The sequence below is a fragment of the Acipenser ruthenus genome, chromosome 1, assembly GCF_902713425.1.
Source record: "Acipenser ruthenus chromosome 1, fAciRut3.2 maternal haplotype, whole genome shotgun sequence".
Lineage (NCBI taxonomy): Eukaryota > Metazoa > Chordata > Actinopteri > Acipenseriformes > Acipenseridae > Acipenser > Acipenser ruthenus.
Genome location: NC_081189.1, coordinates 100727226 through 100746670, shown reverse-complemented (window position 1 = coordinate 100746670; position 19445 = coordinate 100727226). Strand labels below are relative to the sequence as shown.

The 19445-nt window shown below is 36.2% G+C and overlaps 1 protein-coding gene across 4 annotated transcripts; it reads left to right on the top strand.

The window, feature by feature from the left end:
• The first annotated feature begins 1384 nt into the window (after positions 1-1384).
• On the top strand, positions 1385-10612 carry LOC117420881 (cytosolic beta-glucosidase). Of its 4 annotated transcripts, XM_059032710.1 has the most exons (7): positions 1385-1450; positions 1796-1860; positions 3217-3309; positions 6876-7100; positions 7696-8498; positions 9440-9563; positions 10041-10612. In XM_059032710.1, exons 3-7 carry the CDS (start codon positions 3225-3227, stop codon positions 10247-10249), a joined length of 1446 nt encoding a protein of 481 aa, XP_058888693.1. In that variant the 5' UTR covers positions 1385-1450; positions 1796-1860; positions 3217-3224; the 3' UTR covers positions 10250-10612. The 4 variants fall into 4 exon arrangements, with proteins under 4 accessions (XP_058888693.1, XP_058888700.1, XP_058888683.1 ...); XM_059032700.1 differs by lacking the exons at positions 1385-1450; positions 1796-1860 and adding an exon at positions 2122-2172; XM_059032704.1 differs by lacking the exons at positions 1385-1450; positions 1796-1860 and adding an exon at positions 2183-3013.
• Positions 10613-19445: the final 8833 nt, after the last annotated feature.

The window sequence follows — 19445 nt, the reverse complement described above, 5'->3', positions numbered from 1 at the left end:
TGTGACTGAAAGCTGTGGGGTACCCTGGTGCCACCAAGTCACACTTCGGGCCAATTGACAACAATTAAGTGATACACACTCCTGTACCATCCTATCAAGTCAGGTTAGGTTTTAATATCATATAATTCAAATATATGATTTTCCTGAAAGAAGTTTTGGGAATTCAATTAATCAGAGCAGAAAAAAGGGTAGAATTGTTTTACCCTGTAGTAGTTGGATGTTAGCACCAGTAATCTTACTTGAAAAGGTGCTATGGGATCTTTAACATCATAAATTAAACAGTTGGATGTTATGGACTGGCATTTCAGCCCATTGAATTTAATGGAAAGGAAAGGACTGGAAGCAAACCGCAAACCATATGGTTCAAAGATGAGCACCTTACCACTCAATTAAAAAGTAAGTTCTGTTATGCTGATAACAGCATTATTAACTCATCAACTGCTAGGAGGAGATTCATTACAAGGACAACATCTTATCTGAAAGATGGTCCCCCAAGAAAGCACTTCCCCCTTACTTCATGCTTTTTAAGGATTAACCATGAGGGAGTGTAATCAAATGACCTTCCCAACACCCGGTGTTGTCTGTCCAGGGACTGTTGACGCCCATCGCAGATAAGGTATTGAAAATCTGATAAAAGGGAAATCCATGGTGGTAGGGGAATTTGTTTTTTGAGATCTGATGAGATAGCAATCCCTGTGTGTAGTTAAAGTTGAAGTAGAAACATTTTAGGTATTCTTTTCACAGGATCCCCTTGGAAAATTAGATATGTCTCAAGCATTTATAATCCTGGTTAAAAATCAATTGCTGGTGGGTCTTGTGTGTCGTAACAATCTAGGACACTATAAAAGAGAACAAAGACTTGCATTCCAAAGTCAATAAACACTGAAGAAATGAGTTTAGTCCTCCATGAGAGATGGGTGTGTGGGGTGATAAGATCACTTGATTAAGATAAAAAAAAAGGTTCAGGCTTAAGTGAACTCAACACAATACTTTCAGTGTGTCTAAAAAACAACAAAGCCTGAGGAAATTCCTTCTGTGAAACAAGTATAAAGGCCTGAGGCCAAAGAGCTTTATAGAAGACTTCCCACTCATAACTTTTATTAAAATTAGGTTATTGGCAGTTTATTCGAAATAGAATATGTTGCTGTTGGGTAGCTTTGGCTAAAAAAAGCAATTTAGATCATTCAAAGGAGTTATAACCAAGGTTTGACAGGGTGAGTTGTCCCCTGTCTTAAATCACTGTAGCAGCAGATATAAGTAATAGGTAGGTGCTGGGTGACAGCTCTTCTGCAGATGACTGATAAGAGCTTTATAATGTGCGTCATACAATATAGTCTTTCTGACTTTTAATCAACAGCTTGCAAGCACTGCAGAAACTCATCTGTTAATTGTACCTGCAGACAGACAAGAGGTTTGTTATGAAGTGATCTAAATATTTCTGACTCCAAAGGTAAGGAATGCAATTCTCTGTTCTGAGAATCATACCACTATGTAAGAGGCAAGGTACAGCAGAGTTTCATTTCATTTGATGGTATATGAAATTTGACTAACAGATTGGTGGTTGGTTGATTTTACCATTTCAGCCAGCCAGAGCTACGGATTATGTATCGTTTTGAAATGCCATCTACAATATTCATTATGCTTTTTTTAAAGGACTTGTTAGTGTTTTAATGTTATACAATGAAAACAGAAAATTATTTTCCTGTCAATTATTTATAGATTACGCATCATAAAAGTGTAATATTTATTTCTTTCTTTTTTTTTTTTTTTTTTTTTTACTGCTTTTGCAATTTAGGGTGCTTGCAAATGGGATTATACTACATGCTACCCACTGGGGGGCTCATGTAACACCTTGAACAGGTAGGTTCAATTAGAATTTTTTTGTTTAAGTAAAAAATCGTGCTTAATTAAAAAAAAAAACAGTACATCTAACCATTGAAAACGCGTAAAAGTTGGAAACGGTTCTTTATGTTCTGATCTCTGAGACTTTGCAAACATGAGGTAGAGGGAGGAGAGAGCATGGAGCATGACGGAGGGAGGAGGGAGTATCTGACGATTTATTTTTGACAGATGTTTGAAGATGTCCTAATATGGACACCGTAGTCACGTTATACAGAGACGTAAAGCCATTTTTTATGTTGTTGTTCGAAATAAAAGGGTGTTTTGTTACCGGTATGCATACTGGCGTATACTGCCCACTTTAATAACCATTGCAGCTGATTAAGCCAACCTTTGAGTAATACTAGTTACCAAGATTACCATTTATTGTTACATAGGTCGAAGTACAACATGGATGTTATATTAATTAATACCAGCCGAGTTTATATTTACAGTCAGTTGTCCATGTACCATAACTTAATTGCTGAGGTTACCCCTATAGCGTTAATATTGTAGCCGTGCCCGGAGTCAGCCTCTCCTGGAAGGGGACTGGAATTGCGAACTGTTTTGGCGAATATGTTCATTGTTGTTGTTATTTCACTGTTTTGATTATCGCTCATAATTATTGTGTTGTATAATTCTGAGATTGTTGACTCGGTTTGCCCGTTTGAGTGTGTGTCACCCTGGCAGTTTCCAGCTGGTGTAGGGCTCCGGGCTGTATGTGTGCATGGTGCTAGCTGTAGCTGCCAATACAAACCGCATTTTGCTTTGTGTGTGCGTCAATTACTCACGTGCTCGCTACAATATGCTATTTTATGAACCATAAACAGAACATTTGAAAGTCAGAAAACATGTTATTTTCCAGGTCATAATTACATCTATAAATAAATGTAATAACTTTAATGTATCTGTAGCGTTGTTGGATGTAGCTTTTATGTGGGCGTGTGTCTCTTTTGCCAGTGGCAATACGGTGGGAGGTGCAAAGTGGCCATGAGGAAGTGTTTTTGTTCGCTTCTTGTTTTAAAATAGAGAGGGAACATACTGAGCAAGGTTTACAGTTAAATTACAATAATGTAAATACATCATATTTGTGTGCTTTATTTCTACCTCGATTGTTTCTCAGAAACCAGGATCGGTGAGTGATCCAAATTATTAACTAATCTTTGAACCATTGTTTTGTAAAACCAAAACCGAAATGCTAATGTTACAGAACAAGGTGTATGTAGGAGTAACTGAGTAGTTATTATTTATTTATTTATTTATTTATTTTACCTAAATGTTTTCAAAAACCAAATATATGTTACCTTTACATTTTATATACTTTCTTGTGAAGCGCAGATGTCAACATGCCCTTCTCTGGTGAACTGAAGAACGCCACGTTTCCTGAAGGGTTTGCGTGGGGAGCAGCAACAGCAGCCTATCAGGTAGAAGGTGGGTACATGACTGTACAGTACGGTGTATCCTACCGAATCGTTACTATCTCCATATATCTTTCGATAAACACCTCCTAAAGATCTGTTGTGGTCATCTTAGGTCAATTGCAGTGTTTCACTGACTTAAACCACACTATCTTGGTACTACATTTAAGTTTGGTTCAATCTCAGTTAGTACATTATACTGGTCTAAAACCCTACTTTCCAAACACTAGATCCAATTAATTGGTTTAATAAGACCAATTTACTGGTTTATTTTAGACCTGTTTTAAAGTCTTATATGAACTCATATGTACTGCACAATTGACTCATTGCCCTGTGTGTGTGTGTGTTTAAAATGTATGGGCTTCTTCAGAATATTTTATATTTATAATAAACTCATATATATTTATATATGAATAATTCACAGATCATATGAACAGCTAAATACTGCATAACCTCTTAATGTGTTTATTATTGAAGTCGTGGAGAACTTACCAAAGACCAGAAGCAGACGACCAAGTACAAACACCATTATAATGAGATATAAGCCTATAGTCTACTGCACCTTTCATCTATCTATCTATCTATCTATCTATCTATCTATCTATCTATCTATCTATCTATCTATGTGTATATATATGTATATATATATATATATACTATATATATATATATATATATATATATATATATATATATATATATATATATATACACATATATACATATACACATATATACATATACAGTGCCGTGAAAAAGTATTTGCCCCCTGTCTGATTTTCTGCATTTTTGCATATTTTTGACACTGAATGTTATCAGATCTTCAACAAAACCTAATATTAGATTAGAGACCCTGAGTGAACAAATATTGATACATATTTCATTTATTTATTAAAGAAAGTTATGCAACACCCAATGCCCCCGTGTGAAAAAGTAATCGCCCCCTTAGACTCAATAACTGGTTATGCCACCTTTAGCAGCAATAACTGCAACCAAACGCTTCCTGTAGTTATTAATTAGTCTCTCACAGTGCCATGGAGGAATTTTGGCCCACTCCTCCATGCAGAACTGCTTCAACTCAGTGACATTTGTGGGTTTTCGAGCATGAACTGCTCGTTTCAGGTCCTGCCACAACATTTCAATGGGGTTTAGGTCTGGACTTTGACTAGGCCATTCCAAAACTTTAAATTTCTTGTTCTTCAATCATTCTGTTGTAGACTTGCTTGTGTGTTTCGGATCATTGTCTTGCTGCATGACCCAGCTGCGCTTCAGCTTCAGCTCACAGACGGATGGCCTGACATTCTCCTGTAGAGCAGAATTCATGGTTCCTTCAATGATGGCAAGGCATCCAGATCCTGATGCAGCAGAGCATCCGCAAACTATGACACTACCACCACCATGCTTGACCGTTGGTATGATGTTCTTACTGTGGAATGCAGTGTTTGGTTTTTGCCAGACATAACGGGGCCCATGTCGGCCAAAAAGTTCCACTTTTGACTCATCTGTCCATAGAACATTGTTCCAGAACTCTTGAGGATTATCCAGGTGCTTTTTGGTGAACATGAGACGAGCATTCATGTTCTTCTTAGTGAGCAATGGTTTCCGCCTTGCTGCTCTGCCATGAATCCCATTTTTGCCCAGTGCCTTTCTGATGGTGGAGTCATGAACACTGACCTTAGCCGAGGCGAGAGAGGCCTGCAGATCCCTGGATGTTGTTCTAGGGTTCTTTGTGACTTCCTGGACGATTTTACGCCTTGCTCTTGGAGAGAATTTGGCAGGACGGCCACTCCTGGGAAGATTCACTACTGTCCCAAACTTTCTCCATTTGGACAATATGGCTCTGACTGTGGTTCGGTGGAGCCCCAGAGCCTTAGAAATGGCTTTGTAACCCTTTCCAGGTCTTCAGGAATTTCTTTTGTTCGTGGCATGATGTGCCTCTAGAACAGTGGTTCTCAACCCTGGTCCTGGGGACCCACTGTCCTGGTGGTTTTTGTTCCCACCGAGCTCTCAATTACTTAATTGAACGCTTAATGGAATTAATCAGAGCTTTTTACTTAGTTTAAAGAGTTGGAGATTTCATGTTAAATATAAAATTATATAAGGAACTTGAATTCTCCAACATTTTGTAAGCTAATCAATTTAAAAAGTCAAATTAAACAAATTATTAGTTCAATTAAGGTTTCAATTAAGTAATTGAGAGCTTGGTTGGAACAAAAACCAGCAGGACAGTGGGTCCCCAGGACCAGGGATGCAATAATTTTTCACACCTGAAGATTGCATGTTTCATTACCTTGCACACCAAACAAATGAAAGAAGCACCAAACTTTGGTGTCATTTTTTCTCTCAGACTCCCTCTATATACTACTACAATCCACAAAAAAAATTTGACCAAATACAATGTGAAAAATGTGCAAAAATGCAGAAAATCAGAGGGGGCAAATACTTTTTCACAGCACTGTGTGTGTGTGTGTGTGTGTGTATATATATATATATATATATATATATATATATATATATATATATATATATATATATGCAGTGTAGTGTTAGAAAGTGGTAAATAAGTAAATAATCACAATGTGGTATGCGTACCAAAACTTGACCTGTGTTAGAAAGTGGTACGCTGTGAGATTTTGGTACAGATGCAATCAATTGCGATGTGATGTGTTTTCCTATTGCCAAACAGGTACATTTACCATTAATTGTACATAATTTGTTTGCAAACTTAAACTGGAAACAGACAATCAATTTCTGTAAAAAGAAAAAAAAACAATTCAGGACGATCAAGACAAAATGAGAAGTCCACCGCAAAGTTGCAGAAGTAAAAAAATGTACTGCATATGTAGTGCATATGATAAATGTTTGCATACTATTTTCTTAATGGTAGAAAAATATGATTAATTCAATTAAAAAAGATGAAAAAGACCGATAATAGCGTAACGTGCCAGATTTGAATTGGCGCTCCGCGGAAATTGTTTAGGCAGGCACGAGCAAGCGCAGTCTGCTGCATACCACTTTTTATCCACATACCTGAGAATAACACTACACTACAGTAGTTTGTTATATAATCACCTGTGTTTGATAATTATTCATGACTTTGTGACTGTCCAAAAATTAAAGTGTTAATTTATTGAAAGTAAAATCAAATAAATATACCCCTCTATAATTAAAAAAAAAAAAAAACACAAAATGTAAAACCCCATTAGATATTAAAATAATCACTCAAAAATATTTGGAAATACTTAGCACACCCATTGAGAGAAAAAACACAGTAAAACCTCCCAATGCATGGACCAAGTTATACCTTTAAATGAGACTAAATGAAAGTTGGTTTCTGACACCTTGTGGTTTAAATTGGTACATTGATTTTGAACTCGTAAGGCCATTTTCAGGTTCAAACCAGTCTAATTGCAAAGTTGCAATTGACCCATTGTCTTCCCTCTTTAAAAGACCTTCAAAGTGAGTATTCTGAATTCCCTGCCTAGTCAAAGAACATGAACTTTGGCCAATGACATGTACAAATATTGGTATGTGTCATATACAGTACAGCACTCATTATGCTATCTTGTTTTGAAACAGGGGGGTGGAATGTCGATGGAAAAGGTCCTAGTATTTGGGATACATTTACGCATCAGAAAGGCAAAATATTTCAGGACCAAACAGGAGACAGAGCCTGCAACAGCTATGGACTGTGGGAGGAGGATCTGAAGTGTATCAAGCAGCTTGGACTGTCCCACTATCGCTTATCCTTCTCGTGGTCACGCCTGCTGCCTGAAGGAACAGCATGCAACATTAATAAAAAAGGTAGGTTATTAGGGTTGTTGTTGTCATACACTTTTATTGAGCCATTCTGCTGACACTATAAAATCACAGTAACAAAGTCTAATTGTTTTATTATTATGCCGATATTACAGCATTCCAAATCTATAATGTTAATTCCAAATCTATAATTTTACTATGCTTCAGTACCGTAGTTTGTTGTCCGCTTTCCTGAGGTTTATTCACTTTTAATTAAAAAAAGTCAGAGTATTGCAGCTTTATTTATACAGCTTTGAGAGTTTTATTTTTTTTAATTTAAAATATTTTCTGTATCAGATGACTTGTGATGTCCATTATTAAGCTGGCAAAAGCTAGACTGCTCTCATAAGGAATGGACTCCAAGCCATCTATTATTCTATATAAATATTGATGTAGAGGTTTCTAATTTCCAAGCAAACTTCTTCTCTTCTTTTCATTACAAGTTTTACGTAATGTGGCCCTTTCACAGCTTTACATTCTACATTAGATAGCATGTGGTATTATTAGGTATAATTCTGCTGTTTGAACACTTGAATTTCATCATGGTTTAAAATCTGATTAGGATTTAAATGGGAAACTAAATTCATGTAATATTTTACAGGTGTTGCTTACTATGACAGAGTCATAAATGACCTGTTGACGAATAAAGTAACCCCTATGGTAACATTGAACCATTTTGACTTGCCACAAGCCCTTGAGGATAAAGGAGGCTGGAAAAATGAACAGATTGTGGATATCTTTGATGAGTATGCAAAGTTTTGCTTCCAAACGTTTGGGGATAGAGTAAAGCTATGGCTTACATTAAATGAGCCTCATGTTTCTGCTAACTTGGGTTATGAAGAAGGTATTTTCCCTCCAGGATTAAAGGAACCTGGGATGTCAGTATATCAGGTGGGTCACAACATGATAAAATCTCACGCCAAAGCCTGGCACAGTTATAACACCATCTTCAGACAGGAGCAAAAAGGATTAGTATCACTGGCTTTGAACAGTGATTGGGCAGAACCATTTGATCCAAGCAGCCAGGACGATATTGATGCCACTGACCGTTATATGGCATTCATGTTAGGTTGGTTTGCCAATCCTATCTTTGTTGATGGAGACTATCCAGCGATCATGAAATCCCAGATTAAAGCTAGAAGTGAAAAGCAAGGCTTCGTGTCGTCCCGGTTACCTGAGTTCACAAAGGAGGAACAGAACATGATTAAGGGTTCTGCTGACTTTTTTGCCTTAAATTACTACACTAGTCGCAAAGTGAAATATTCAAAAAGCCCACTGGAGATGCAAAGCTTTAAAACTGACATGGAAGCTGAAGGTATCATAGATCCGTCCTGGCCTGTGCCTGGAGTCGCTTGGTTGGCTGTAGTTCCCTGGGGATTGCGAAAGTTGCTGGAATACATTAAGGTAAGCTTTGTATATGTTTTACAAGGACGTTGGCAGCAGATGATTAATCTGTTAAACCACCCACAAAACATTCAGATAATATGTTGATGATGTATCTAGCAGGATCTGAATAACACTTATGGTTAGCTTCATAGTTTTTTTCATGATGTAGATCTGTTATTTATTTCATTTTATTTAATTTCATTTATATAGCACCTTATGTCATAGACCACAAGGTGCTTTACAGAAAACATAATACACACAGCACAATAAAACATAAAAATAGCATAAAAAAGACTAATAAAAATGCTATTTTAAGTAAATGTAAATACATTTCCAATCATGTATATTTAAAAAAAAAAAAAAAAAAATACAGTAATAATGGATATCAATAATAAAAAAGACTATAATAAAAGGCTTGTGTATATAAATATCCTTACGTTAGGTGGTTGGGGTTTATTTTGATATGCTTAATTTAAAAAATGCCCACTTTGATTACTTATTGTGCCTTTCTGATACATTTATCTCAGTTGTTTGTCTAGAGCCATGAAAATGTGGGAGTGTGTTTGTGTAGTTCATTTGTTCTGGAAACAAAACTAGTTTAGAAAGTGTAATCCCCAAACCAGACATTTATGCCCATATTTAGAAGGAACCCTCAGCTTTGATGCTCACTTGTGCTCAGTTAATAGCTAGTCATACACCCACAGTGAGTGAGCACCAACACTCAGAGGTTGTTTCTGAATAGATGTTTGTGTAAAATGGTTTCTGGGAAATTCAGGGTTACTAAAGTCATCCAAAGCCACAGGGAAAACCATTTTGAACATACCCTCAATACTTCATAAGCACATTTAAAATGTAACATTTTGTTGTGTAGTACAGAAGATATGTTTCCTGTTTTAATAATACATCAGGGAGCCATAGGGCAAACACAATCTAAGCTCAATGCACCTTTTTATCTGTAGAAAACATGCAACGACCCAGAAATCTACATCACAGAGAATGGGTTCTCTCTGATGGGCCCTGCGTCTTTAGAAGATAACCAGCGGTGCCAGTTCTACCGAGAAACTCTACAGGAGATCCTGATAGGTACATCATGAACATGAAGGCTCTTCCTTCCTTTCATTTCAATGGAGCTCAAAAGCTACATCTATAATTAAATTGTATTTCTTTGAGTTTTTACTTTTCATAATGAATTCAGTTTCCTCTCCAGTGTTAATCAAAATATACTTCTTAAAATAACTAAAACAAACAAAAAGATACAAGATATATATAGTATGATAAATGGTTTGAGTTTATATGTTGTTAAACGTAACTTGACTCTGGAATAGATATTATGAAAAGAGAAGACTGCCAATTGATCTACACCTAAGTTAAAAAGTTTGTATGTGCATATTTAATAAGCTATATTAAATGTTTTGTTACAGTTCATTAAGAACATTATTAAGTAAAGCAACAGTGCCTCATAAATTAGCATTAGGTTAAATTGCGATTAGACTTTGACATGTGTCATTACATATTATTTAACCAACATTTTGTAAGAATGACATTTATTTTTTATTTTAGCTATTCACCAAGATGGAGTTGATGTTAGGGGCTACTTTGCCTGGTCCCTTCTGGATAATTTTGAATGGGCCTGTGGTTACAGTGTTCGGTTTGGCCTTTTTCAAGTGGACTTTGAAAACCCAGAATTCCCTCGCACTATGTACAAGTCAGGAAAAGAATATGCAACAATAATCTCATGCAATGGATTTATAAATAAGAAAGTAACCTGAAGTTTCATCCTAAACAATATCGTATTGTGTAAAAACACTCAATTGGGTTCATTGTTCAATTTAAATTCAAGAGTTTCTTGGATAGCCAATGTCATCCAACTTACAAAATTAAAACATTTCACAGAACATTTTTTCAAAAATAATAATCGTGGAACCTAGATATATGGATTTCAGTCAATCAAAATCCAGGGGTAAGACATCTTTTTATTTGATAGACACATCAAATATCATTTTAACATGTTTTAACATCATTTTAAAACCTTCATTTAAAAACAGATCTATTCAACGATTATATATTGTTTTCTTGTGTAAAACACTAACAATATCACTTTAACAAATAAATAAACTTTACAATGTTAAGAATATTGTATTTCATTGTTTTTCAACGAGTGGTGATTCCATTATTGCAGCTCTTTAGCATAAATATTCAAACAATAAAAAAATGATTATGCTGGAGGTGCTGACAGGGCTCATGCAATGCATTCTCTGTTATTATTTTATGACATGTTATCACATGTTTCCATATATATAAAAAAAAAAAAAAAAAAATCCTTTAAGATTTCCAAATCTGTGGTGCAGTTTTAATAAAAAGCAACTGTTATAATCTGAAAACACTTTTTGTGTGTGTAGGGAAAGGAAATTATTTGACAAGGTTATAGGTTATTTAGGCATCCTTGGTCTGTTTGAAATAAGCTTATAAACTAAAGAATTTTGAACTATGCCCTCAAGGTGCTGTGTCAAGTATCAGACAGAATTGTATACACACAATTACCCAGCTCTCTGTCTCTTACTGTGCTGTCTGTTTGTATATAGACTTGCTTCTTATTGGTGTGATTTGAGCCATATGAAGAAAAAAAAATCACTACACACTGTTTAAACTTTCAGTGTCGGTCAAGTATGGCCTGATAGCTTATTTGACTAAATAGGAAAAAAAAATGAGCATACGAGGGGTTTTAAGACCTGTTCGTTAACTATGTGTTTTTTTTTTTTTTTGTGACACCTTTTATTTGTGTTTTAAATTATTGGCATTTGCACAAGACTCCTAAAATGATAGTGCTATGTAATTTAGTTGTTATATAAGCAAGGTTAATATATTATATATATAATATATATATATATTGAAGCCAATGTAAAAACACCCAGCCATTTGCACAAAAATGTAATGAAAATATAAAAATAATGAAGCCCTTTATACAGTATAACAATATATATATATTTTATCCTTTTACTTTTGTTATTGTATTAAGCTTAGACTTTGCAGTCCCTTAGCAGTAGGATAAGATGCAGCTCAAGTTACACTTGTCTTAAGTAGCATCTGTCATGTTTTGAACTAAAATTAAAGTTTGTACCCAACTTAAATGTATTAAATTAGCACAGCAGGGAATTTGTGCTGTGGGCTATTGACCATGTGAGATTTGAAGTAAAAAAACTAAAAATAAAACTCTAAAACCTAATACATAGAACAAAAACATGAAATAGCCATCATTGTTTGTTTATTTATTTATTTATTTATTTATTTGTAGCCAAATACGAAAAGTGGAAAAGTGTCAACATCTTGCTACACTGGTCTTAAGTATGGAACGCAGTAAGGATTCAAGGAAATGCATGCACATGGATTAGGGAGTGGTTAACATGTAGGAAACAGAAAGTACTGATTAGAGGAGAAACCTCAAAATGGAGCGAGGTAACCAGTGGAGTACCACAGGGATCAGTATAAGGTCCTCTGCTCTTCCTAATTTACATTAATGACTTAGATTCTGGTATAGTAAGCAAAATTGTTCAATTTGCAGATGACACAAAAAGAGTGGCAAACACCATTGCAGCAAAAGGTCGTTCAAAATGATCTAGACAGCATTCAGAACTGGGCAGACACATGGCAAATGACATTTAATAGAGAAAAGTGTGAGGTACTGCACGCAGGCAATAAAAATGTGATTTATAAATGCCATATGGGAGATACTGAAATTGAAGAAGGAATCTATGAAAAAGACCTGGGAGTTTATGTTGACTCAGTTACTCTTGAACAAAGAAGACATCGCGGCGATCTGATTCAAGCATTCAAAATTCTAAAAGGTACTGACAATGTCGACCCAAGGGACTTTTTTGACCTGAAAAAAGAAACAAGGACCAGGGGTCACAAATGGAGATTAGATAAAGGGGCATTCAGAACAGAAAATAGGAGGCACTTTTTTACACAGAGAATTGTGGGAGTCTGGAACCAACTCCCCAGTAATGTTGTTGAAGCTGACACCCTGGGATCCTTCAAGAAGCTGCGTGATGAGATTCTGGGATCAAAAAGCTAACAACCAGACGAGGAAGATGGGCCGAATGGCTTCCTCTCATTTGTAAACTTTCTTATGTTCTAATAGTTAGGTTGGAGGTGGTGGTTTTTGCTCTTATTGTATTACTTGTATTGTAACACTTGAAATGTATTTGCTTACGATTGTAAGTCGCCCTGGATAAGGGCGTCTGCTAAGAAATAAATAATAATAATAAATAATAAGTAGCATTAAAAACACAAGCAACCACAAGAACAACAATGTAGCAATATATTACAAGCATTGAGTGAGATCTATACAAAGGATTTTCTATAGTGACCAAGATAAATGTTCTCATTCCTCAAAAAATAATAGCCGGGAACCAAATCAATGGGACTGAGAAGCTAATATTATTAGCTCATCAAACCATGATCAATAAATGAAACACTAAAGACGTGCTTCTATCCTATACCAGATCCCTCAGTAGCTATGTGTCCTTAAGGTTAGAATGATATTAAGGATCTTAATATAAAATAAAAAAAAGGTTACAATTTTTTTTATTGAATTCCACTGTTTTTGGGTTTACCTTTCATATAGCAAGAAAAAAAAATAACACTGATCTTATCAAACTAAGGTAAACATGTTATTTTGTTTCTGTTCTATCTAGGTGTTTAGGCAAGTGGTTTATTTGTCGTACTTCAGAAACAAAATGTGTTTTGTTTCAATTTGCCTTCTGTAATTAGAGACATTTGTATTTTTTCATGGATGCTTTTGTTTGCCTTATAGCACCCTCCTGTGGACAAAACAAATACTGTCATTGATTCAATCCCAGACATAAAACCATTTCCAGTTTTCTTCAGACAGGGCGACTCACATATTAAAACATTTACTTGATGTATGTGCCTCAAAGGCTAATCATTTTCATCTACTTTTTAACAGTACAATGTAATGCTTATGAAAAAACATTGATGTAATTCCAAAAAGGTATACATTCAAACATGCTGTTCTTTACTGAAATGTTTATTGAGAATCAGAATGGGTCAACCAGAATTATGCGGTCTTAAATTGCGGCTGTAGTCTTATGGCGGTCACTGGTGGTTCGTAACACAGACGTGGGGATCAACTGGGGAAGGTAACCATACAGAGATGGAGACTGGCTGGTGCCCATGCCTTGATCATTCCAACACAGATCTTAATCAATTTATATAAGACTGATTTGGGTGAGCATTTATAGACATGATTTATTGCCTTCTCATGCACGACCTCTTTTACACCATATGGGTCATTCTTCTACTTTATTTTTTTTTTGCATCTCTTATCCTGCACTACACTATTTTACATGTAAAATGTAATTTGTTTGAAAGAAGAATATAATTAAACAATGTTGCAAGAATGAGGCAAGGTGTGTATAGTGTTAATGGTGAGGTTTCTGTTCTCTATTCATAAGATGTTTGGTAGGGATGTGAGTGAACTTAAAAACTGCACTTTTTGCTACTTTCAACAGCTTATGGCTGGAGTTTTTTGGACCTTGCCTAATTTGTTTTACGTGGGAAGTGGGGTTATGACCTCTATTTGGCTCTATAATATATCAATTACAGCCAAATAGAGTAACTGTAGCTAGTTATTAAATCCAGTAAAGAAAAAAAAAAAAGTAATTTACAAAAATGTTAATTTTCAGATATGAACATTTAAAGTTTTCTGATAAAAAACAAAATTATACATTTTACTTTCTTTATTTTATGAAAGTAGTTACATTGGACATGCTTTTCCACTTTCCCTATTAAGTTGTGTTTAATCAATCAGATTAGCTATTGGAGAATTAGTATAATTCAACTGAACACAGCTCTGGATTTGCATGACAACTAAAATTGATATTTTACCAAACTTTAAGTTACTTTAATTTGACATAAAATATTCAACAGCAAAAAGCTATCAAACCTCATTTGCATAATATAAATTAGCTAAATAATTTAACTGCTAATTAACAATCTCTGTAATAGCTTTTAAAATATGAGATTATTTTGATGTAGTGCATACAGGTATGCAGCTTTTGACTTCTGGCAAATAATGACTTTTTATATATACTGATTACCCTGATTTGCATATACCCATGAGAACAGCTGTAATTAAATTGTTTATAATGAAACTATATTTTACCAACTTTACAGGTTATATTCACCCATGTTCTGTATTGAGAATTTAACCGTCGTATTAAGAATTAGCAAAATAACAATACATGCTAATTAACATGTTGTGCAGTTTATGCCTTATGTTGGTGTTGATTCTTTATTAATGAAAAAATAAGCAAATGTATATTTTAAATATCTTGATGCTGATTAATTTGGAATACAGTTTTAAGACTCTACACTTGTCATTTGTAGCTCCTAAACTGAAGTTTTTTTCAACCTGAATATTTGTCAGTAACCATTAATATAGTTCATTTTAGTTTTACCAAGTTCACATCAGCTTTATAAAATATAGCAACTGATTTTCTACCATTAGTAACCAGTCCTCCATGTCAGCTGCAGCCCATTCCTCAACATCCCATTAATCGGATATTGATGTTATATTGTACTGGAATAAAAATATTCCACGGCATTAACCTGTCTTGACAACCATGATGTACATTTTTCAATACCATGACAACCGTGACATTAGTGTTTAAATGTGTTTTAGGCAGCTTTCGCAACTTTACATTGATTCCCAAATTCACAAGGGCAGAAGAAATAACATGCTTTTTTCCATGACCAGTGTTTTGTTCTCTTTGCAATTTAAACATGAATGTTCAAATTATTATTTGATCGGGTCCATAGTACATAACTCTCGCCATGTACACAACAAAAAATCTATGAATCTTCTTGAAGGCTTCTGTTATAAGATGATAAAAAATGTAAAAAAACCAAACAAAAAAACTTTCCTGAATCCTGAGGTGGCCAGCATTCTTCCTCAAACTGTTCATGGCAATATTTTATTTTTATTTTTAAATGTAGCTGGTTTTCTTGTTATATCTGATCTTGTTGGATGAGAGGATCTGTCGGCACAAACTGCAAAATGATTTTCTGTCAGTAATAAAAAAAAACAACAGCCAAGGCTATAAATTCAAATTTAAAGCTGTCAATATGAAGATATTGTTGTGTGTACCAGAAAAAAACACACAAGAAGCCAGGAGTTGCATTTTAGGCACCCAAGATGTTTTTTTAAGGCTGGTCAAACAGTAAACCGCCCACAACAATCTCAAAGACACAGCGCACAAAACCCCAGACCCCCATGAGAAACTACCAAAATACAAATCATAACAAATGTAGACCCCAGTCCCGCCCCCTAACCCCAGTGGTTCCCCCTTAGAACGCCAAAATTAATCTGGCTTTGGTTTCCATGATGCTTTCAGTGCCTTCATTTGCACACATTAGCAGGCCAGCGTAACCGTCTCACTAGAAAACATATAAAACAAAAAGGTAAAATTTAAGTTTGGCAGACAACACACAGCAGACAAGCACCAGACTCACAGACCTTCCTACCTTGTGTTGCCCCCAAAAGCTCTTAAATAACCTGCACATGTTCATTCCATACCCTTAATCATCCAGTTAAGTATTTGTGTTCTTTATAGTGACACAGAGAGAAAAGGCATTTCCTAATTAATGTGCTAAGTGCATAGGACCTGTGTGTGGGCTGCCTTGTAGGTAATTAACTACATTCATTATTTTTTTTAAAACCCATCACCTGAGGATTACACTACCTCCTCCCTTAAAAAAACACATCCTGTGTAATAACCAGGGATCCTAGGAATCCATTTGCTGTGGAATAATGCGGAAAAACACAGATTTTCTATGTTGTCAGAGAATTTTTAGTTTTACATTTGCAAAAAACATGCAAGGCTTTTTTTTAGTTGTTTATAACCAAATCAATACACTTATCATATATAACCATCAACACAAGCAATTTTGCTTTAAATTTAGTAAACATACTTGTTCAATAAAACTGCTTCTGGTGAACAAGACACACTCACGTCACATTCATGCTGAAACGTAGCTGCAGTTTACTTCAGTGCGTTTTTACACTCGACAAGCTGTTTAAAGATGCGGAAAACGATAAAAATCACCCCTAAAGATCGGGTCAGTGAGTTTGCCAGTAGCCATCCAGGTGGCAAAGACTCACTTGAGATTAACTAATATTTATTACTAGTACACAGACATATTTTTGTAATGTTTAAAGTAAAATGGTTTGTTTATATTATTGATTGGTGGCACTCTAGTGAGCTTGTAACTGCCTTTGAATTTGAAAGTGTACCAAATAAATACTTCCTGTTATTCAATAGTACTGTTTGTGTATTTTATAATCTGACTGGGGGGGGGGGGGGGCATTCAGGGCACTCAGTAGCATGCAGGCAGCATCCCCCGGCGGAGGCGTGCAGATGTCCCCTGGCAAAGCAGAGCTGGGTAGAAGCAAGTCCCTGAGATGCAGTGGCTGCAGTGGACCCATGGGAGGCAATGGCCCCAGACCCCCCAGCAGTTACGGACCCCCAGGTGAAGACAGCTCCGGGCTTTCCTGAAATACAAAACGGCAAAACAGCGACATCTCCGGACCCTCCGGAGGTGAAGTCAGGAGGGGAGCTCCCTGGCCAAGAAGGCGGCAGCAGGAGCTCCACTTCTCCCTCGTGCCCTGTAGCTGGTGGCTCCCCCGGTGATGCATAGCAGCAGGGAGCCCCTAGCGATGACGTTCCGGCATCCCCGGGCGGTGACGTGCAGGCATCCCCGGGCGGTGACGTACAGGCATCCCTGGACGGTGACGTGCAGGCATTCCCGGGTGATAAGGTGAGTCCCTGGCCATAAAGGTGGCAACATCACTTCTCCCCGTGATGGAGTCAGGACTAGCTGGGGTTGACACTCTTCGCAGCCACTGCGACCGGGTGGTTTTCCCCCTTGCTCCCCGTTCTGGGCAGTCCTCCTCCTCCTCATAATGGCGGAAGGGACAGTTGGCAAACCGATGTTTTTGGTCGCAGAGTGGGCACACCGGTGATGGCTGGTCATACAGTATCGCCCTGATATATTGATCCCTGGAGCCAGCATTGCAGCTGTTGTGTGTGCTAATGTGCCAGGGAGGCAAAATATGCTGATCCCTGGAACCAGCATTACACGTTAGCCATCAACACCAGGCAGAAGGATATCTACATCATCAGATGGAAGGAAACGCAAATGGATGGAAACACAAATGGATCACATTAGTTTACTGTAAAGCTACGTCTTAGTTGGTGCTTATCTTGGCGAGAGCCGAGTCTAAAATCAGCATGAAGTTTTACATCTACTCTCGTGAAATGGAAATCTCTTATCTGACACTAACAGTTTAAGGACTTAAGATAAGATTTAACTAATAAGGTAAAAAGTTAATTGTTAAAGAAAAGGGAATGTACTGCTACTAATTATGTACTAATAAACACCCTTTTACAAAGTCATTTTAAGAAAAGTGATTTTATACTTTAATTGGGTAAGTACGCTTCATGTTGTGTGAAATGAAATTCACACTGATGTACTATTCCTTTAACAAAAGATAACAAAATAAAAGCAGGTTTAATTAACGCCAGTGCTGTTTACAAAATCCTTCTCAATCCAGCACAGTATGAATCTCATACAAATACATCTGAATGAATGTATCCAATTTTAATGAAAACAAATACAAAATTGCACTGAAGTATGAACCTACACTACAAGGCTTTTTTTTTTTTACATTCTTAAATTCAAAGCAAATAATTTAAAAGGAAATCTCAATTGTACATACACACCCCTATCAGTATACTCCAGTCTAGTAATTTACATATTTTGAGAAGAACTGAACAGAACAATTAAGGTCCTTTTAATAGGATTTACTGTTAGTTTTTTTCCTGACAGCAACTAGAATTAATAATTAATGTTTCCAGTTCATTTAAAAATGGAACAATTGTCCCTCAAAATGAACTGTCATCATGCAGTACATTTGTGGATACATCCCTCCAGTTCAGGACAATACCCTGAAATATATTTCCAAAATGATTTAGAATCCTAGTCAGTAACATTGGAGCTAATTTTGGTGAAATAAAGCTCTAAAGTAATTGCAGGAAACTGAAGAAAATTGAATAAAGGGAAGATTAATCAGTTAAATATAAAACAAGTAACTTTTAGCTTTGTGCTTCTGACAGTTCTGCACAGCTTATGCTGCCATTATGGTTCCCAGTTTCAGGGTTTGGGGGAGGTGTGGGGGGGTATTTTGCATGTACTGTAACCCTAACTTGATGTCAGCTCTAGTGTACAGTTCTAAAAGGTGATTTTAAGGAGAACACCTTTCAGACGTCTATGAATTCACTGGATATGTGTCCTCAGTCACAAAGCCTTGTGTCATGGGAGGCCTTAGCCAAGTAAGCTTCACAATAACATTCAAATTTATACCACTTCTCACTTATATTAACTTTTGTTTTGTGTCTATCAAAGAATGTGTATATTTTGATCAATGTGGTTGTTAAATAATCTAAAACAGGGATTCAAATCAGTGGTGCTATGGTTTAAAATGTTTTTGGCAAGGATATATGGATATTGTATTCTCAATGGAACCATATCAAGATATGAATAATGACTATATTAAATGTGGTGAGAAGCTTCATAATGGATGTGCATTAGGATTGGTTGTAGCTGCAGTTTAGAATGGGGACACAGATCAAGGGGGCTGAATTGAGGCTGGTAGAAATACAGTGGACAGAGATATGGGACAGAGACAGGATACCGTCAATAGCAGTGTGCTTTCTGGACTGAACCTAAGACAAGTGTAGGGCAGTAGGCCTCTGTCTAGTATATATTGCGTTTGCCTTAATTGAAGTAGAGAAAATGTCTGGGTTGGACAATAATTTACACTTGAGGCCTCATGTTTTCTTGGTTTCTGACAACTCATTCACTTACGCTCGGGCGAACGGGACT